General features: G+C 42.0%; 1 protein-coding gene across 2 annotated transcripts in view; it reads right to left on the bottom strand.

The window, feature by feature from the left end:
* Nucleotides 1-22,394, bottom strand: part of MUSK (muscle associated receptor tyrosine kinase) — an 83,111-nt gene that overhangs the window by 55,418 nt on the left and 5,299 nt on the right. For both annotated transcript variants that reach the window (XM_030567410.1, XM_030567411.1), the window contains exons 3-5: nucleotides 15,324-15,475; nucleotides 10,413-10,540; nucleotides 9,665-9,806 (exon numbers count right to left, since the gene is read on the bottom strand). In XM_030567410.1, coding sequence (XP_030423270.1) covers nucleotides 9,665-9,806; nucleotides 10,413-10,540; nucleotides 15,324-15,475 — 422 coding nt within the window. The remainder of the gene's footprint in view (nucleotides 1-9,664; nucleotides 9,807-10,412; nucleotides 10,541-15,323; nucleotides 15,476-22,394) is intronic.

Below are 22,394 nucleotides of genomic sequence, written 5' to 3'. Positions count from 1 at the left end.
CTTGTCAGCCAACTTATCTATAATGCAAATGTGTAAAATACACCAGACTCTCAGCTTTTCTGAGACCAGAAAGGAAAGGAGACAAACTAACATTGTTACAACATGTGTCCTCAAATTGTCAAATTGAAAGGTGACTTTCTGTTGTATCTGCAAGTTCTCAACTCTCTTGGTTAATGAAGGGGGAAAATTCTCTGCAGATATAGAAATAGAGTAATTTTTTTTAAATCTACATTTCAGCTTCTTGCTGATCATCCTCCCTGAAGGAATGATTCGCATAGCAAGCCCTTCCTATTTTTAAGGGCAATGCAGGTCTCACAAGTGGCTTGTGGGGGAACATTTCTGTGGGCTGTGGCAGAGCACTATTTTAGTAGCTATAAATAAGCAATAAATTGCAGGCAGCAAACGGCTTCTGTCTGCAAGGGATGGAACTTTAAAACAAATATCCTCCAAGTAACTGGATGTGAGGCATACAGCTCCTCCTGGTGCATTGATTGGTTTGCCTTTTGTCATATCAAATAGCAGCAGGATTTGGACCATTCTGAATTAGGGATGAATGAATCTGCTTGGATCATGTCTGAGTGGACCTGAACTTTGCCCATCCTTCAAAATGAAACAGTTTCAGCCTGACCGGAAATAGCCTGTTCTCATGAGATTTTCAGCCCAATCCTTCAAGATCAAAGAAATTCAGGAACACAGCTAGAGCCTGATTTCTATTAATAGTATTAATTATTTGTATTATCATAGCACCTACAAACTCTGGACTCCATTGTGCTAGATGCTGTACAATCACAGGCCCTGCCCCGAAGAATTTTACAATCTAAGACACAAAGTCCTCCTGAAGTCTCCATTGGGTTTTCAGTCTGGCCCCTGGACCTTTTGAGTACTTGTTCCAGCTGAACTACACCTCTGATCCTAGCGAGTTCTGCTCATCACCAAAGCCTGGTCTATACTAGGAAATTAGGTCATCATAACTACATTGCTCAGGGGTGTGAAAAATCCACATCCCATAGCAACTCAGTTGAACCAACCTAACCCTTGGTGTAGGTCAATGGAGAATTCTCCTGTCAACCCAGCTACTGCCTTTCAGGGAGGTGGAATACCTACACCGATGGCAGAAGCTGTCACATCAGCGTAAGTAGCGTCTTCACTGAAGCACTACTGTTGCGCCACTGCAGCATTTTATAAGTGTAGACAAGCCCTGCATGTCATGCCACCCTATGAACAATGGTTCTAGAACTGTAACCACAGCCCCACGTGCTCTATGGCAACCCTGAAATAATTCTGTGGCAAGGCCCCTGGATTCTGCAGCACTGTGGTCCCTCGGGTAAGAGATTCTGTCTGATAAATGAAAAAAATGGAGGCTTTTATTAAATTAAATACAAATGTGAATAACAGAATTGGCACAGTGTTCCTTGTTCTATTTCATGTGATATTAAATTCTGTTTACTGGAACTTTCCCTATAATTTTAATACCCAGTGTGTTGTACTGAAACCGCACAGCTGCTCTGTATGTGAAGGCCGAACGCGGGAGGTTTTGGCAGATAAATGGGAGACAGGTAGGGCTTTTGGCACCCGAGAAACTGTGGGAGGCAGTTTGGATGAGCACGGATATATCTTTCAGGGATTTTACACATTAATCTGTTTTCAAGGAAATATTCTCTTCACAGGCAGTGCTCATTATATACTGTAAAAATAAATTGGCCCAATATAAAAATACAACAGCAGGCTTGATAGATAGATCGATAGATACTTCTGTAAACAGCTACTTCAACACGGTATTGAGACCTTAGGCTTTTGTTTTTTTCGTGTTGGGAATTTTTTTTTAGAGTGAAAGATATACAGCACAAGGGCAGAGTACCTGAACCATCTCCTCTTTATACCTTCTCCGGGAGTCTAAAGAGGTACTTCCTTTTCCCCAGAGGATTTTGAATCTGTACAGGAAGTGATACTCAAACAATATAACTGCAGCCATATCAAATGCAAGTATGGCTGTTCTGAATGTGTATTTAGCAGACGCATTAGCTAAATGGCTATATCTATCATTCTAGATTTACTTCTGTAATGCATTAGGTTCAAATCCTGCAGCTCTGTGGATGACTCATCATTTTTAAAGATTAAAATGACCAAGAGGTTTGGTTTTTTTAATTTGTTGAATTTATTTGAACATGTGGCTGCACCGTTAATTCCAGAAATATGGGACTAAAATGACTTTGCAGCCAGGAATGGATTAAACCCAAATGAGGCCTGGATCAACTCAAATAGCCTGGCCTAAAACATCCTTGCAAAAATATAAAGAAGGTTCCTGTGGCTCTTTCTGTCTACCTCTCCCTACATTGTGTGGGACCAAGAGAGTCCTTCCTCTCCATCCATGGCCTGGGAAAGAAAAAAAGTCCAACAGCCCCTACAACTCTGTGATCCTGATCCTTTGGTCAACGTGGCATGGGTCCTAGGGTGAGGGAAGGAAAGGAGGATATTTGCCACCATAGCGCCCACTGATACCCAGGGCAGATGGAGCTAGTTTGGTTTGTGGTGTAAATTAAAGCAGCCTTTGGGCTACCCAGTTGTATTCTGGCTTGCTGCAATCTCTGGGGACCATTAGATCAGATGGGAACTGTTGAAATGTAGCATACTCTGACATACATAGGATGACTATGCCACTCTGCACCAGCCGGAGATCTTCTGTGCTGCGGTGTATTGGCAGCTTTAAGGTTTCTTTGTGGCACCAGGGCAGAGCAAAACAATCTCATCAGAGGCCACAGTCTGTCCCTGGGTCTTTTGGGCTGAGAACCGATGATGAAAAGTCTCTGAGACACACACAGATCAGAAAGACCAGGGAGCATGGTGCTGAGTGGCAGCAGATACTGTGGTCTACTGAAAGCAGAAGATGGCAACAATTTAGGAGCAGGAGGCTCTGTCACAACATGGGGCCCTAGCCTGAATCCACCAAAGTAACTGCACTACTCCATTTTGGTGTTGCCACATCTGCTATTATTTACCGCAGATGCCATATATTCTATGAATATCAACTATCAGTATCTTGTTTTAAAACATAAACAGAACATAAGGTGGAAAGTCTTCATAAAAATATTTTTGCTGGCAAACTTCAGTGCATGCTTTTCATAGAAAGGGTTACATTCATCCTTGGTGGATCTCCAGTGATTTCAGTAGACTTGCACCAGGCATGAATTTGGCCCATGACTTTTAGCTGATCCTGCCTATCTAATACATCTGGTATATCCCAGCTGTAGTGAATATCATTGTTATAATCACCTTCTTAAGAACATGCACCCTATTAAACAATACAAAATGCATGCTCACAAGATCAGCCTTTAGGACACAGAAGGTGTGTGCAGATGTTTTCAACTGTCTGCAACAATATGGGCCAGCACTGTGCTCCACCATCATGTTTTTTTCTGGACCAACACTATGAGCTGCATCAGCAAAGTAGGACTGATGCCTGGAAAAGTATCACTGCAAATATTAATGGTGCATTCATTGAGAATACAGCACACACAGTCTGCAAATACTTCTATTGCATTTGTCACATCCAGGCTGCACAACAAATAAAGGAAAAGGCAGATGAATGTTGCATTTTTTGTATTTATTTATTTTTTGCCTATGCAGGCTCCACATTTATGTAATTCTCAGAAAAGGGTGAAGGATTGCGTTCTTGACACAACCGAGGGCCATGCCCTGCCCTTGATCTGCACTGATATAAATGAGAAAGCCATGCACGCAAGGACACAATGCCTGCGTACGCATGTAGAGGCCTTCAAAGTTTTGGGCTGTTTAAAACTGAGATTCTTCTTTGGGACCACCTCTACTGTCCCTGCCATGATGTCTCTAAAGAGAGACAACCATATTCCAGTCCCCTTGCAGTGTTATTTTATTACTACTGGCCAAGCTTGAATTGTAAAAATAGTTTATGCCCTTCTAGTTACTATTTCAGCTTATCTAGCATTGTTACTTCCAACACTCTCCTAACAAATGCTTGCCACTTGTGTTCCTTCCCCGCCTGATGAAGATCAATTCCTGTATCTCCTTTGTTCAAACCCATCCATGCAGTTTTTGTCGCATTTAGATGTTTTCCTTCAAGTTGGAGGGCATTTGAATTTGCAAGCCCTACTTCAGTGAACTGATTTGCATGCCTGTACTCAGTGTTCCAGCTGTAGCCTTTAGATCTGAATGTGATCATTCATTGAATCAGCATGATTCACAATTACAATCCTGCGTGTTCTTGTGGATGTACCATGCAGTTCCATGGGAATTCCATCATTGTTTATCATTAATCAATCTCCAATTATTATGAAAGCTGCTGAATTGTGTTATGATGAACCGGCTGTATGGCTGTACACGCATATTGATGGCACAACATCCCCAGGAATATCAGAGCCAGTAGAATAATGTTTGTGGAATTACTTATTTGTCAAATTTCATGTATTTTTCAAAAAAATTACAGTGGACCCTTGCTAGAACGTGTGCCTGTATAGCGCGAATTCTCTTATAGCCGAGAACCACCCAAGAAACCCAAATTTAATTACCTTCATTGGAATACATGGTAATGCAGGACCGCGCGTGAATCCAAAACCCCACGTTCTATTCAGTTAACATTCTTCCCTATTATTCACCCTGTTCTATAAACTAGGATTAATTTCAAAATTTGTGAAATTCTTCAAATAAAATTAGCGCAATTAATTTCATCTCAAGTCAGTGAGCCAAATTCTGCTTTCACTTGCATTAATTTAAAGCTGGAATATCTCCATTTATTTCAATGGAACTAGTTTGGATTTATGCTAGTGTAAATGATTGCAGAATCTGGCCCAATGAAATAAATTGCAGTCAGTGCCTGAATCATGGTTTTCAAGCTATGTGCAGGAAATGTAACATGTTATATTTTATTATATATACATTACTTTATTCTGCTGCTGAAAACAATACATTCATTATATATCTAAATATATTTATACTGTAGTTGGAGAAGTATCAAAAGCTATTGTTAAGGTTCCATAAGCATTTCCATTCTAAGGCTCTGTATTTGGTGGTTCAATAACTTAATGGGAGCTTGATCCTGGGGGGGCTGGATTCAGAAAGCAGGTAAATTTTTTTCAAAAGTTTGAGTGAAAACTGTACATCCAGTTTTGAAAATAAGAAAAATAAATTTAAAAAAAACACAGACTTTTTATCTTGTTAAAAAAAATCTTCAAACATTTTTTGAATCTGTCTAGTGCTGAAATGTCTGGGGGAAGAAAGCTGAGATTTGACAGCAAGCAAGTCCTTAGAAAGTAAAAATACCTTCATGTGTTCTAGTGAAAACTGGTTTTGACTTGCCTTTGCTTTTGGGGTGGGGAGTTCTTGCAAGCACAGTGCAAATGATCTGTGTTTTTTAGTCCTTTTTATAAAAAATATGGGTGAAATGCTGGCCCCATTGAAATGAATGGCAAAACTCCTATTGACTTCAAGAGGGAGTATTTCACCTGCAAAATAAAAGTTGGTTGCACTGACTATGCACAGGCTACGCAGTAAGGCACAGACAGAATGAGGAAGGGCGTCAGAGGAACTCTACTTCATCCAGGCCCTTATCCTACTCTAGAGCTGATTTATTTTTTTCACTGAAATATTTTTGATGAAAATAGGCAAAAAAATTAACATGGGGGGAATCATTATTTTGGGGGAGGGAGGCTGACAAAAAACTAGAAACCAAAATTGGGTGGGGAGTTGAGGTTCAGGTTTTTGTCAAGAAACAGAAAAACGTCCATAGGTTATTTTAAAAAAGAGGGGGGTTTATTTTTACATTTCTTGCAAAAAATGATTGGCATTTTTTTGACCAATTTTATCCTGGACTATTGCAGTCAATGAGACTTTGTCATTGTCATTCATTCCAATGGGGGCAGAATCAGGCTCTAAATTCACATCAGCTCAAGCCTCCAAAGTGCAAAGAACATAGTGTTTTAAGTAAGCTTTAATTCTTCAGCCATCGCACACTAAAAGTTTTCTGCAACTTTGAGAACCTAATGTTGTTCCTTGGTGCTGATTCAGTGGGGTACTTAAGGATGTGCCTAACTTTTAAGCAATGAATATTCCCATTGAATTCAGTGGGCATGAGATTAATCCCTCAAGCAATTAGAAATTTATATTTTGCGAGCTGTGCCTGAAACTAATTGCAAGCCCAAGACTGAACCCATAAAATTAGAAATTTGAGGGAGCCTCTTTTCAAAATCAGGACCTACATGATCTATATTTAGCATGGTATTAAACATATTTGTATTACTTTCGGAATGTGCATTTGCTCTGGGATTAACTGTTGATAGTATTCCAATCATTCTCAGTAACTACATTTTAATATTAACGAATAATATACAGTCCAGTAATTTCAGTGAATGGTTATATCAAGATATCAGCTAAGAAAAACTATTTTATTTCTGTTAAGGAAAGGTAATATAGAAGAAGTATTTTCATCAATTTTCTTACATAAGTTCCAATGGACTGCAGTGAATACACCCAAATGACCTAGTTGAGGACTGATTGCCTGCACCAGGCCATTTTAGATTATTATTCACCTGGAGCTATTTTAAAATTGTGACATCTGAGGAAAATACTAAAAATAGTGACAACTAGTGTCTATACCAGGCTATAAATCAGTCAACTGAATGCTTGAGGGGGTGTGGTCTATGCACACGCAACTCTTGTTTAAGTTTGCTGGAGTTACACCCAAACACTGGAAGGAGAAACAGATTCTTATGCACTGCAGGATTTTTACTTTCAGATTTTGCCTGAAATAGGGTTGCCAGGTGTTCGGTTTTTGACCGGAATGCCTAGTCGAAAAGGGACCCTGGCGACCGGTGCTGACTGGGCCAGTAAAAGTCTGGTCGGCAGCGCAGCAGGGCTAAGGCAGGCTCCCTGCCTACCTTGGCTCCACACAGCTCCCGGAAGCAGCATCATGTCTGCCCTCTGGCTCCTATGTGTAGAGGCAGTCAGGGGGCTACGCGCACTTCCCCCGCCCCAAGCGCCAGCTCTGCAGCTCCCATTGGGTGGGAAACATGGCCACTGGGAGCTTTGGGAGTGGCATCCACAGACAGGGCAGCGCACAGAGCTGCCTGGACCACACCTCTGCCTAGGAGCCAGAGTAGGGACATGCTGCTGCTTCTGGGAGCTGCTTGAGGTAAGTGCCGCCTGAAGCCTACACCTCTGAGCCCCTCCCGTGCCCCAACCCCTTTCCCCAGCCCTGATTCCCCTCCCACAACCCTGAACCCCTCAGTCCCAGCCCAGAGCACTCTTGTGCACTCCGAAGCTCTCATCCCCAGCTCTACCCTAGAGCCCACACCCCCAGCCGGAGCCTCCACTTCATCTGCACCCCAGCCCCCTACCCCAGCCCTGATTCCCCTCTCACCCTCCAAACCCCTTGGTCCCAGCCTGGAGCCCCTCCTGCACCCCAAATCCCTCTTTCTCAGCCCCACACTGGAGCCCACGCCCCCAGCCAGAGTGCTCACACCCCAACCCCTTGCCCCAACCCAGAGCCCCCTCCTGCATTCTGAACCCCTCAGCCCCAGCCCCTCCTATGCCCCAAATCCCTCATTCCCAGCCCCACTCCAGAGGCCACACACCCCCAACCAGAGCCCTCACCCCACACACACCCCAAATCCCTGCCACAGCCAGGTGAAAATGAGTGAGTGAATGAGGGTGGGGAGAGGGAGTGACTGGAGGGGTGGAATGAGCAAGGGCGTGGTCTAGGAGAAGAGGCGGGGCAGGGGCAGGACCTCAGAGGAGGTGTGGGGCACGGGTGTTTGGTTTTGTCCAAGTAGTAAGCTGGCAACCCTAGCCTGAAATGAGGTATATTATATGGGTATCTAGTCAGCACAACCAAAGCAAGAATAGTGAACTGCATTGCTTTGTTTAGTATAACATACATTAATGGAATACAAAGGAATAGTTTGTGCATGTGCATTGAGCTTTCATTAATTAAATAAGCACTCTTTTTTTTTGTTTTAGAGAATGGATGCATGCAGAGTTCTTTGCAATGTGATTTTGTTGATTAATTGTCTACTGGTTGAATAAACAGGCACAAAACAAAATACTAATCCAAGCACCTCAAATTTTGATGCAGTTCCAGCCCAGATTCAGACTCTGCAGTTGGATCCTATGGTCCTGGAGCTTTAAAATTTAAAGCAGTCTGGTCCTGCTCTGTAAGGGAAGTTCACTGTGTTCCTGGAATCAATTAACTCTTCATAGGACCTCACGGACTTCATCTCTACAATGGGCCCAAACCAAACAGACCCAAACACTAGAGCAATTTAGACCTAGATCCAAATGTTTTGGGAGGCCATATGTCTGTAATGGTTTCAGACCAAACCCCCAGATATGAACCCTGCAGCAGTCTGGATCTCTAGTTATAACATAACACTTTTATCTCTGATTCAGTGTTCTGCAAGATCTTCTGATATACAAGCAACTGGTCTGGTGAAATATTAAAGGGACTGAAAAATCACAATATTACAAATGTGTTTGCTAAGCAAACAACAAACCTACATTAACTTGTAATTCAGTGCAATGGACCACATCCTGCTCCCATTGAAGTCAGTGGGAGTTTGGGAGTAGGATTGCACCCTATATATGGGAAAATGTCATCATAAGGCTAAATATAGCCTGCCCTGATGAAAACCATGATATGGCCTGTACTGATCAAAACCATGCAGCACCAAAACTAGAGCTACTGGGAAAATGGACGGCCCCTTTGCAGCACGGGGGTTCCATTCAGAATGGGAAATGCAGATTGGCTCATCCATTGGATTAATCCTTCCTCCACCACTGACCTACCATAAAGCACTGCTTGACCTAACTTTCGTTATAATATCCAAGAAATCAGAATGTTTGCTCTCAGCATGCTGAAATTGGTGATAATTTTATACCAGAGGGAAAACACCCTGTATATGAGTAACTAAACACCACAAACAAAATCAATCCGGTGTCCAATTGAGCAGGAGGAAAATATACGAAGAACTGTTCCTTGAAGAGAACTGTTCTGTATTCCTGAAGACTTGACCAATTCAAATAAAAAACAGGGGGAAAGGATGGAAATGGCAGTAATAATCATGCTGCAATCCTCTATAGTAAGTTCAGAAGCAATGCTGCAACATTTTGAACTGATGACAGCTCTGAGTGAGCACTTTCCAGCAGCCAGCTTTCTGGAATCAATCTGGAGCCCCAACATTCCCGACCAATGGCCAAGCTTGAAAGATATAGGGTAGAACCACCGTGAGACTTTACAAACCAACACATGGGAATGGCTAAACAAAGAAAATGGAGATATATCAATTACCTATTTCTCTGTAAGGCAAATCCTGTAGTCTTTACATAGCCAAAATTCCCACTGAAATCAAAAGGTCTGCAGAAGTTGGCCCCCATAAACCATCACTTTCACCATCAGCAAGCAATGGAAAAACATACTTGCTGGTTTGTGTTTCCTTTGCTTTTCCTTCACTCATGGACACAGAGCCAATGCTCTCAACCTGCGTTTTTCTTTGCTTGCCCTTCTCTAGGCTTTTGCACCCCCTTTAACATATCCTTTTGAATAACAAAATGTAGGTCCCTTTTATTTAACTGGAAATTGGATCGTGTATGTCTTGAAAGATCTTTAAATGCTGATAGTCTGGGTCTGAGGGTCACTCACCTTCCACATCCATTGTGACAGGTTTCGAATAGGCTGTGCCCAGGCTGTTCTTTGCTACACAGCGATAATGTCCTGCATCTTCTCTTTGAACATTATGGATCCTTAGACTCCCTGATTCCAGAACAGCAATCCGAGCATTTTCCTGCCAGAAATGGGAAGGTGGGAGTTGGGAAATGGAAAAATGAATATACTTTGACTTGTTGTGTCAAACAATTAGAAACTTTTATTTACAAACCTAGAGCCTCCTACAGGATTTGTTAAGTGAATTCCAAAACACCTTTTAACCGTGCTAGAAGTAAATGTTCACCTTTGAACAAGACTTATTTGTAAAGTCCTATGAATTAAGGAATTTAGAGTTGGAGCTTCCAGTCCAGTAAGTTCATTTCTTACTGTTCAAGCCATTCACGCACCCAATTTTTTACAAATAAGTGAATAATAATTTCAAAAGCCTTGTGAATGAATATCTGCAAAGCAGATCAGTATGTTTTATTCACAATTATATTCACAAACTCTTTTGGGGCTATATTAGTTCAGATCTACTATTAATTAAAAAATGAGAGAGAGAAATTCAGAAAAAAAATTCTATACAGGTAGAATTACCCCTAAACAAAAATCTTGTTTTGACATTTTCTACATGACATCTGTGTCTCTTTAAATGCTTCTCTGATAGAATTTACAAATACTTGGACTGATTATGTCATCGTATTTTTAGCATGCAAGTGATATCTTAATTTCATTCCCTACTCACCTTTAGAACGGTTTCTCCCTTGATCCAAGAGACAGAAGGTTTGGGATTCCCCATGGTAGCACAAGGAAGAACAGCTTTTAATCCTTCTATTATTTTTACATTTACAGGAGGACGAGTTATTTTAGGTTCTAAAACAAAAAAGCCAAAATTAAATCTGAACAGCGGACGAGACACGGTTCAGATACACTCAATACTATTCTTTATGATCAAAAATCCTCTATTTGCATCTCTGTACAAAGTCTGTATTGCTGTCACCACAGCCCAGCTCTCAAAGGTATTTAGGTGCTTAAAGTCTTGGAAGATCTGGGCCTAAATGACAGAAGAACCAAGAGAGTTCTTGATAGGCCATGTAATTCCATTGAAAGAAATAATTATAAACTATACCTATCCCCTAAAATGTTAAATTTGGGTAAATGACACCAAATCAGATACCCTAATATAAATTATTCATTTTCAGTAAGAGTGAAATTGGACACTGATCTGAATTAGTCAGATCTTGGGCAGAGATCCAGACAGCAATCTCTCCCGTGCTCAAGAATATTTATCTTCAGGGTTTTTGCTTTGTCCATTGTAAAGAGAGCATTTACTGTGAAAGTTTGGATCTAGATTCAGACTTCCTCAGTGAGTCCAAATGCAGTTTTAGATCAGGTCCATCTATAATCCAAGAAGAAGGGTGTATGACAGGAGTATTAACATTGGGATAATCTGAGTAGGCCCACTGATGAGGGGGGCAAAGGGGGCAATTGCCTGCCCTCACTCCGCGCTGATCCTGGAAGCAGCCGGAACGGCCCTACAGCCCCTGGAGTGGGCAGGGGCTCTCCGTTGCACTGCCCCCGCCCCAAGCACCAACTCAGCCACTCACATTGGCCAGGAACTGTGGCTAATGGGAGCTGCAGGGACAGTGCTTGCGGACGCAGTGGGTGGAGACCTCCTGGGCCCCCCGCCTAGGAGCCGCTGTCAGAGGGGTGTACCGGTCACTTTTGGGAGCCGCCTGAAGTAAGCACCCTGACCCGCTCCCATACCCAAACTCCCTCACAGATCCTGCACCCCCTCCCACACTCAAACTCCGTCCCAGAGCCCGACCCCTCACCCCACACGCACCAAAACTCCCTCCCAGAGCCTGCACCCCCTCCCACACCCAAACTCCCTCCCAGAGCCCACACTCCAACCCCCTGCCCCAACCTGGTGAAAGTAAGTGAAGGTGGGGAACAGTGAGCAACAGAGGGAGGGGGGATGGAGTGAGCAGGTGCGGGGCCTCAAAGAAGGGGCAGGATGGGGTGGGGCAGGGGTGGGGCAAGGGTTTTCGCAGTGAGATAGTTGGCAACCCTACTGGGCAGGCATGGGGAAGCCCTGGCTGTGCCAGAAGAGTGCACCCAGCAGCGCAGGCGGCAGCTTGCTGAGCACTAACCAGCACAGGCGCAGCACTGCCCAAATGTCAGGCGGACTGCGTCTGTGAGGCCGTGGCTTGTGTGCGCGTGGGGGCCCATTGACTGTTCTCCCCTGGGGCCTGGAATTGCTGTCGGGGGGCCTGATAAAACCCAGAGCAACTGAAAGATGAACTTGGGTAAATTTAGATTTGTGTTCGTGGAAGGTAAATTCAACCTTGGAAACGTTAAGTTTTGAAAAAAAAAAACAGTGTCAGTTTTTCTAAAACATTTAAAGTTTTGTCTTCCATGTTCTCTGGGGGGATTTTTATTTAATTCTAAATAAGTAATAAAATGGTTTCAAAGATATTTTATTTTCTCATACTGGCTATAATCCAGTGCCTATGGATGTCAAAGGAAACTCTCCCATTGATGTCAATAGGCCCTGGATTAGACCAACAGTTAGCAAACCTGGAGCCCAATTTTGCAACTATCCCACACCTAAAACTCCTGTTAATGTTAATGTGTTATCTGCATGCAGAGAGTCTTCAGGATCCAGCCCATTAACTCTCACATGCCCATTCAGACTTGTATATGTACTAGCAGTTACGAATCTAGCTTTTGATTTTGCAAACACGTAAATCACTGTAAGCATCTGAGTATTCCCACTAAGTTCAACATGGCTATTCAGGTGTATAGGTATTCACAGGAACCAGGCCCTGGTTATGAAGAAGGGACAACTACACATATAGAGCAATGCTCAAGACTTTTTGAGATGGTGGATAAGAAAGTCTGTCCTCACATAGTACGATGCTCTGAAATAAATCTGGTTACTAAAATACAAGGGAAGATTGTGTTTAAAGGATCAGCACTTGAAGGACTGATGCACGGCATTGCTAAGAGGGGCTACTTTATTGCTTTACAAAGGGTTTTTTTCATCCCTCACATAAAGGCAGATTCTGCTCCTCTTACTCATGTGAAGTAGTATCTCACTACACAAATAGCCACTTAGATTGCAACATGGGCATAGTGCCACTCAAGGTAAACAAGGGTGGGAGAATAAGGCCACATTAAATAAATCAGGGCCAGATCCTTAAGGTTATTTAGTTAATCTCTGAAATTCCATTGAAATCAAGTGAAGTTAAGTCCCTGTGAGATTCTGGGATATGCTGTGCTCAAACAGCGTATAGTACTCAAATGGAACATACTTGGGAGTGCCATATAATTATCCTGTGGAACTCAGGGCTGAAGGATATTCTGCCCCATGTATACCAATGGCATTAATAAGCTAATGCTAACATTAAATAATAAGACAAATGAGACCATAGTAAATTCAGAAAGGAGGATGTGCTTATGGAAGTGTGGCTGGCTGCCCCTGCATGGATGTCCTTGTGAGGGACAGCAAAGACGGGAGTACTTTGTCTTCCCTCCAAGCATGCCGACACCAGAGGTAGCCAAACTATATCCCCAGCGTGCCCTTGAGTGCTGGAGTATTTGGGTAGTAAAGGTTTGTCATCTTAAAGGGCTCTGAGGCCCTGTGGCAAACAGAGGCAGTGACAGGGAGAATGCATGCTGTGCCTTTCACCGTAAGTAACACCGCTCAGTGGGCTTCTTCACAGTTCTCCCTCTCTGTGTACTGCTGCGCTTGGGCAAAATGCTTTAAGGCACTGCCACTTTGGCATCACACCTCCCTCCCAGTCCTCCCACAGTGTGCTTCTCACTGCAAGAGCCAAAATGCGGCCCTGTATGAATAAGAATAGCATCGCAGTTACAATAGTTAGGCACACTGTCTGTTGCAAGGGCTAGCAATCCTTGTGCTTCAGGGCATAAACTGATCTCCCAATAGGGTCAGGAAGACATTTTCAGAGCACTGTACAGTTAGGTTTATTATGAAACTTTATACCTTCCTCTTCTAAAGCATCCAGTAGCAGACACTTAGTGGAAGTACTCTTGGCCTATTAGGTGTGAGAGTGTGTCTGATCCTATACATAAAAGAAGAGCAGGAAATTGAAGAATATGACTATGTTGTATAGCCTCGCCTGAGGCTTCACTAGTTGTCATGTCTGGGTCTCATTCTCACATTTATGTGATTATTTTTAATAGCAGTGGGTGGGTTTCCTACAAAGTGATTAACCAGTTGGGATTTCACCTCTCGGTGCCCGGTTTGCATCTAACCAACATATTTTTTTCAAAAATAAAAGATAGTGACTTTGACTGAAACTCCTTTGGGCACTATTTGATACATATTTCAAGGCCTCCGAACCATTTGGTCGGTTTGGCTGTATTCTGCTTAGAAAAGTCACCAAATTCATCTAACTTGGGGACTGGAGTATTTCCTGGTGGTAGACATGACTAACTGTAGCAAGACTTTATGATCTCACAGCAAACACTGCCTCGTGCGTACAGACTCTTCCTTCCAATCTCTTTTCTCCTCTAAGTTGCCAGTTTCTCACCCCAACTCTCAAAGAGACTCTTCCTCTCTACTCCCCCTTTACACTAGCTAAAGCTTTGGTCCATGACTTTTTTTATCTGATATTGTCCCTTCAGACTAGAACATTGCAGGCACAATTGTTCCATGAGGACAATATATTTCAGGTATTTACTGTAATAAGTTGCTTCAGATTTTTTTGTCAGTGGGATGTGGCAGAATGTGAATGCACATGCCAGTATGAAGGGAAATGATAAACAAGGACCAGCCTACTGAATAACATAAAAGTTGCTGAAATGTGGGCAGCTGCTTGGATTTCTTTGAAGTCAGTTTTTTAAAAAAAATCTAACCTGCCGCCATGGGGGCTGGGGAATGTTGGGTTACGCCATTCAGTGGGGAATAGGGGCACTCCTGTCCCCATCTGTAGTGCATGGAAGGACTGTCATCACATTGCTGTTGTGTTGGGGAGATGCACCACAGTGGTAGGGGCATCATTCCCTCCACTGGGGGTGGATTTTAAGACTAATAGTCTTCTGCAAGTTCCTAGATTAGCTCCACAGTGAAAATGTCAGCATAGGGGGATAGCCTTTTTGATCTGTGAAACATTAGAACAGTCTTCCATGGTTGTCAGTCAGGAAAAATAAACCTACCCTATCTCACGGTTCTGGGAGTCACAGGGAACATAGCATGGAAATTTCCTTTGGTGCTTGAAGCTTGAGCAGCTAATTGTTTTTCTCTCACATTTCCTCTCCAGGTACTCTAAGGATTTCTTTTATTTTCTGTCAAAAAATAGCTGGGGAACTCATTAGGGATTGGCTGGTCAGAACAAAGAACATGGTCAACACATATGCATAAGCAAAGACCCACTTGTATGCAAGAAACACTGGCTACATTTGCCAGATGTAGAAACCCCATGCAAAACCAGAGGTGTGCGTACAGATATGCAGAAATAGAAAGGGCATCTTGTGTAAATTGTCTGTATAGTGCAAAGAAAAGAGGTTTTTTTTTCAACTAGCAGCAGAATGGAGTCTTAAGTGTTGGCTAAATTAATTCAAATGGAGAGATCAGCCTTTATCATCCACTCATTTTAATTGCTTTGAAAGGGCTCCTCTCACTTACTCATTTTCACCTGTAAAGCCCCACAGCTTCTTGCAGGCACTCCAACTCCATTGTCAGCCGAGCAGCAGTATACGCCATCATCGCTGTCCTCTACGCTGCGAATGGTCAGAAGCTGCCCCTTCTCTTGTATGCTGTATCGTGTATCAAACAGCCTGCAGGATACAGTGACATGCTGGTAAGAGTGCAAGGTGTACAGTATAAATCTGAACTCGTTCTAAGTCATCTAAGCCACTTCAAGTTTAGCTTTGTCTCACGGTTCCTAAAATGGCGAAACATCTGAGTGTAATGATACAGTATTGATTTAGTGGCAGTTCTGAACACTCTTCTGTCTAATCTGAGGTATTTATATAATGTCAATCACTGTGAAATATAGGTGTTGTGTATCTAGGACTAGTATCCTGAAAAGGGATATACAAGCACAGAACCTTGCATCCACCTGAATCTCCAGTAGTCTTCACCAGACGCAGACATATTTTGAGTGCAGTTGAGGTGCATTTGACTTCGATGAGGATTTGTCTGTATAAGACCCACACCTTGTTGAAAAATTTTCATCACAACTTTTTTTGGACAACGTCTTTTCAACTAAATGGAAATTTTTGTGAAACAATGTTTGTTTTGTCAAAAATGTTCAGTTTTTGAGCAAGAAAAAGCCAAGCAACCAAACGGTTTCTGGCATCCAAAACAGTTTTTCTTTTGTTTTGAACCAGAGGAAAAAAATATGGTAATTTTTCATAGGACATTTTTTTTACCGTCCATCTCTAATAAGGACTATAATATCTGAATGTGATTATAACTTAAATGACAGCACGATCTGGCCCACTGACCTAAGAGAAAGAAAGAAAATTCCTAAGGCCACCGCACAGCTGTGAAGATTTCTATGTTTTGGAAGGACAAGGTGGCCGGCTAGATTAAGTACTGTGTAGCAATGAAAAATTCCTAGGGGAGAGGAAGGGGCTGTTTTGTGGTTTTCCTTGCAAAACTGGAAAATATAACAAACTTTGCAATCATTTTAATGGTGCAAGATTTCTCCGGCTTGCATCCAATATCCTATTTCCATCAGTTTATGACTTTTACATCTGTGACCTTTTACAACTGCGTTCATGAAGATAGCCTTTTGCTTCTGACAAATGTTACTGAAATCAGGGGTTCTTCTGCCAAGCAGGTTCAATCCCCCAAAGCCTTATTTGCCCTGTTTTCTTTTAGTGGTAAAACATTCTGCATCATGTCTAAATTCACCATTTAAGATTCTATAGGCTCAGCTTTCCAAAGTGAAGTTAGATACCCTAAACCAGGGGTAGGCAAACTACAGCCGGCAGACCAGATGCAGCCCCTCAGGGCTTTGGATCTGGCCTGCGGGATTCCCTGCACCCCAACCCCCTGCCCTGAGCCCCCTCATACACCCCATACCGCTCCTGCGCCCCCTCGTACAGCCCGCACCCCTCCTACACCCCAACCCCCTTCCCTGAGCCCCCGCCGCACCCAGCACCCCTCCTCTGCCCCAATTCCTTGCCCTGAGCCCCTTTCTGCACACCGCACCCCTCCCACACCTCAACCCCCTTACCCCCGCCCTGCATACAATTTCCCCACCCAGATGTGGCCCTTGGCTCAAAAAGTTTGCCCACCCCTGCTCTAAACCACCTTTAAGCATAAGGAGCCATATCTACTCTCAATTGCTCCTGTGTAAATCCAGACTAACTCTGTTGAAGTGAGTGAAGTCCAGGAGTGAACTTTGGACCCCACTGAAGGCAATGGGAGTTTTACTATAGATTTCAAAGGGATCAAGATTTGATCCTCAGTTTGTAGCTGTGTAAGAGCCTGATCTTACTGATGTCACTGTAAGCTTTGCCATTTATTTCAATAGGTTCAGGATAAGAATCTAAATGGAAGCAAAATATAAACCAAAATTACCAGTAGCATGCAGAAGACACAATTGGGATGGTTGTCACTGCATATATAATATAATTAATTAGGGCTGTCAAGCGACTAAAAAAATTAAACTATTAGTCATGCGATTACAAAAATTAATCATCATTAATCGCACTGTTAAAGAAGAATAGAACACCCTTTATTTAAATATTTTTGAATGTTTTCTACATTTTCAAATATATTGATTTCAATTACAACACAATACAGTGTACAGTGATCACTTTATATTTATTTTTATTAAAAATATTTGCACTGTAAAAAACAAAAGAAATGGAATTTCAATTCGCTTAATACAAGTACTGTAGTGCAATCTCTTTGTCATGAAAGTTGAACTTACAAATGTAGATTAACATACAAAAAACCCTGCATTTAAAATAAGAATGTAAAACTTTAGAACCTACAAGTCCACTCTGTCCTACTTCAGCCAATCGCTCAGACAAACAAGTTTGGTTACAATTTGCAGGAGATAATGCTGCCCACGTCTTGTTTACAATGTCACCTGAAAGCGATAACAGGCGTTCGCATGGCACTGTTGTAGCCGGCATCAGAAGATATTTACATGCCAGATGTGCTAAAGATTCATGTCACTTTATGCTTCAACCACCATTCCAAAATATATGTGTCCTTGCTGATGTTAGGTTCTGCTCGATAATGATCCAAAGGAGAGCGGACCAACACATATTCATTTTCATCATCTGAGTCAGATGCCACCAGCAGAAGGTTGATTTTCTTTTTTGGTGGTTCATATTCTGCAGTTTCTGCCTCAGAGTGTTGCTCTTTTAAGACATTTGAAAGCATTCTCCACACCTTGTCCCTCTCAGATTTTGGAAGGCACTTCAGATTCTTAAACCTTGAGTCGAGTGTTATAGCTATCTTTAGAAATCTCACATTGGTACTGTGACAAAGTACTGTCCTTGACTCCGTGGGTCCTGCGTTTCCTGGTGGATTTTGCTAGCCTCAGAGGCTCACTGTGACCCTCCATGTAGCCCTTCTCTCTCTAAAGGCAAGGGTCACAGCTTACTGAGCCATTTTCATCATAAGCCAACAAGGGAGGTGAGGAGAAGCAACCCTCCCTCACACAGTCTCCTTTGTCTTCTAATCTCAGTGATTAATCAGGGAGGGGAGGAGGGAGCCCAGGCCCACCCTCTACTCCAGCCCAAGGACCCTAAAATTAGCAGCTATGGTAGCTGACTTTTTGGAAATAGGACATTTATAATTCCCTGGGCCACTTCCCCACAGCAGCCCCCACTCAATATCTTCTTCACCATTACCTCAGGGCTTCCTTCCTTGCACTTGATATGGATTTGTACTGCTTCATTCCTCCAACAGCACAGCTCCCTCCTATAGCTCCTGATACCCACACCTGACTGAGAGGCTTTTAACTAGTTCAAGCCAGACTTTAATTGGCTTCAGGTGTCCCAATCAATCTAGCTATCTCCACTGCCTTCTAGAAGGATCTTAATTGGCCCCAGGTATCTTGATTAACCTGGAGCAACTGCCATTTGGCTACCATGGTACCAGGGATTTGTTTAGCCTGAGGCTAACATACCTGTTCCTAACTCTTTTCCTGTAGCCATCTGGCCTTGCCACATCACAATACCTTCTTTGTGTTTTATCAAATCTGCAGTGAAAGTGTTCTTAAAACGAATGTGCTGGGTCATCATCTGAGACTACTATAACATGAAATATATGGCAGAATTTGGGTAAAACTGAACAGGAGACATACAATCCTCCCCCAAGGATTTCAGTCACAAATTGAATTAACACATTTTTTTGATGAGCATCATCAACATAGAAGCATGTCCTCTGGGACGGTGACTGAAGCATGAAGGGGCAAATGAATGTTTAGCTTATCTGGCATGTAAATACCTTGCAACACCGGCTACAAAAGTGCCATGCAAATGCCTGTTCTCACTTTCAGGTGACATTGTAAATAAGCAGTCAGCAGTATCTCCCATAAATGTAAACAAATTTGTTTATCTTAGCAATTGGCTGAACAAGAAGTAGACCTGAGTGGACTTGTAGGCTCTAAAGTTTTACATGGTTTTGTTTTCAAGTGCAGTTATGTAACACAAAAATCTACATTTGTAAGTTACACTTCCACGATAAAGAGATGGCACTACAGTACTTGTATGAGGTGAATTGAAAAATACTCTTTCTTTTATCATTTTTACAGTGCAAATATTTATAATAAAAATAATATAAAGTGAGCACTGTACACTTTGTAGTCTGTGTTGTAATGGAAATCAATATATTTGAAAATGTAGAAAAACATCCAAAACTATTTAATAAATGTCAATTGGTGTTCCGTTGTTTAACAGTGCGATTAATCACGATTAATTTTTTTAATCACAGTTAATTTTTTTGAATTAATTGCATGAGTTAACTGCAATTAATCGACAGCCCTAAATATAATATAATCATATGAAAAAATAAAATATGAATCATTTATTTTTGATAATTTTTCCTTTTACTGCATCTCTTATGGCTGTCACAGAACAATGGTACATCACAGATTTTTGTACTTATTTTTATTAATCTCTCACAGAGTGCCATTAGTTCACGTGATGCAGTACACCCAGAGAGCTGTGTTGAGCAAGTAAATCAAAACCTTATCATGAGGGCTTAAAATCAGTGGGCCCAAGCTGCCTCCATATGGGATGGTACAGTACAAAGCAGAAAAAGAACAGAGTCTGATGCAGTCAATACAGATGCATTGTAGAATAGGTGTGTGATTTAGTGTATATGTTTTGGAGACTGTGCCAGCCATAGTGAAAGATGTTGTTAGGCTAAAGCAGTGTTTTTCAAGGATAGCAATTTCATCAAACTAAGCTTTGCAGTATGATCTGTATGCTGGCCAGACTCATGTTGTGAGTAGCTACACTTCAGTGGGTTTACTGAGAATTAGCCATGTTACCAGAACTGCCCTGGCAGTGTCATAAAACTATCTTGGCTGTCTGAGTAATAGGAGATCTTCCACACTACTGCTTAGGTTGGACAATTAAACAGAAGGTGAGCAAATGGAAAGTTTTTATGCTCAACTGTTCTGTGTAACCACATTTTAAATAAACCCATCTAGCACACACTGATGTGTCATAACTGCCAGTACATGGTCTCAGGATGTCGATTAGTTGCCTTTCCTAGTTCTCCCTAGGAAAATGTAGGAGTTTACAAAGTAGGGTGAAAGATACAAACCCGAAGTGGTCCTCAGGAGGGATGTTTTTTATGGCTAAAGCACAGGAATAAGAGTCAGGAGATCTGGTTCTATATGCCTGTTATTGACTTCCTGTGTCACATAGGCCTAGATCCTCAAAGATATTTAGGCACCTAACTCCCATTTGAAATCAACTGAAGGCACCTAAATGCCTTGGAGGATGTGGGCATTAGGCCCTAATTTTCAAGGACATGATTTTCAGAGGTCCTGAGTAGCCACAACGCCACTGGATACTCAACAGTACCTCTGATAATCAGGCCCCAGTTGTTGCAAAGTTAGCCTCTGATAATTAAGGCAATGTCTTTCAAAAACTTAACCTTATCTGCTCAGTGCTTCACCTTCCTTACGTATAGAAAGGAAATAATGACACTTCCTTACCGCACGGGATTGCTGTGAGACTTAATTCAGTGCAGTTTGTAAAGCACATCCTGATTCTTGGAGTGAAAGTGCTCTAGGAGCATGGGGCATAGCTCTCCACTGCTTTGCACCTTGTATCTTCATTTACACATGAGCAATGGGAGTGGGAAAATATTACAAAATCAGAATGGGGGCTTTCTGCACTCACACAGGTGTAAACAACCACACAGGGTGCGAAGCATTGGATTCCTGTTATTCAGTATTCCAACCTACGACCTAGTCTGTAAAGTTTTCTGTTGGAGATGATACCCCAAGTAATGTCTGCATAGTTGAAGTTGATACTGCAGGTCCTAAAGCAAACATTTGTGGCTTTATATTGTGCTTTACAAATGTATTAACTACCTTGAGTTAATCGGCCAGCAGCTAATTAAAGGTTGAAAACTCCACTATATGTGTCATACATTCAGTGACCCTGGAAAACAAGGAATACACAAGGAGCTGCATGCAATCTAATCTCATCAGTCCTTATTCTGGCATTGTTCCTGTTGAATTCAATTGTTTACATATTGTTTTGTTTCGAAGTTATCTGTCTCTCTAGTGTCCTTGAACCCTGGCAAGGGAAGAAGATTTCAAAAATAAAATAATTAATATTTATTGCTTTTAACAATTAGACTCTGTGATATTTTATTTTTTTTAAATCCATTTATTTAGTTCTTTTCCATTTAGCAAATATTTCTCCCTCCCTGTGTTTGGAACCTAGTTGAAATAGTTTCAGTTTATATAATGCTGTCTTCATGCCAAAACTTTGTATCCACAAGCCCAGACCATGAATGTCAGGACTGCTTTGGGGAAAGTTATTTTGTTTTTATCCTGCAGAAACGCCATGAGAAGAACAAAGCAACCGATGTGCTTGGTCCCACAAAAATAGACTTTTAGAGGTTTTTTTGGCAGTGGTGTAAAACAGGCATGCTCTGTCTAATGGGGAGCTAATATTTAATATCAAAGTGATACACCTTTTGGGAAGGTGATTTGGGTTATTGGAGGAGGAGATAGTGTACCACTTAGTGGCCTTGAAATGGGTCTGCTTTTCTGCATACTCTCAGAGAAGGTATGTGGACCTGTAAGGGTTGGGGGTGATGTGACCCCAGTCCTAATGGATAAATGGCATCCCACAAGCTGTTTCTCCCTTCAATGCTAGTTTTACTGATGGAGAAGGATCTAGAAGACAGGTGGAGATCTTGATCTGGAGATTCCATCCATGAGGGTTTAGGCCCTTGTTCTGCAAACTGCTTAGCACAGAGTTTGGGGCTTTAGTATAGTTTTTGCAGGATTGAGATTTAGGCTAAAGAGGTTAGTTCTCCTACAGTCACTGAAGCATGAATTCTAAAATCTTCTGTGTGGATATACATATGAAGTTTTATACAAATTGATAGGGCTTTTATTTAATATTCTAAAATGGTCGCACTAGTAGTCAAATTTGCCTGCAGTAATGACCTGTCTGGAGTCTCCTGAGTGTTTCTCAGAAGCCATCCTGGAGCAGACCCTGAGTAATGTACAAATCACACAATTAAAAA

The sequence above is a fragment of the Gopherus evgoodei genome, chromosome 6 (genome assembly GCF_007399415.2).
Source record: "Gopherus evgoodei ecotype Sinaloan lineage chromosome 6, rGopEvg1_v1.p, whole genome shotgun sequence".
Classification (NCBI taxonomy): Eukaryota; Metazoa; Chordata; order Testudines; family Testudinidae; genus Gopherus; species Gopherus evgoodei.
Note: the sequence above shows the minus strand (reverse complement) of the source record. Positions and strands in the feature narration are given on the sequence as shown.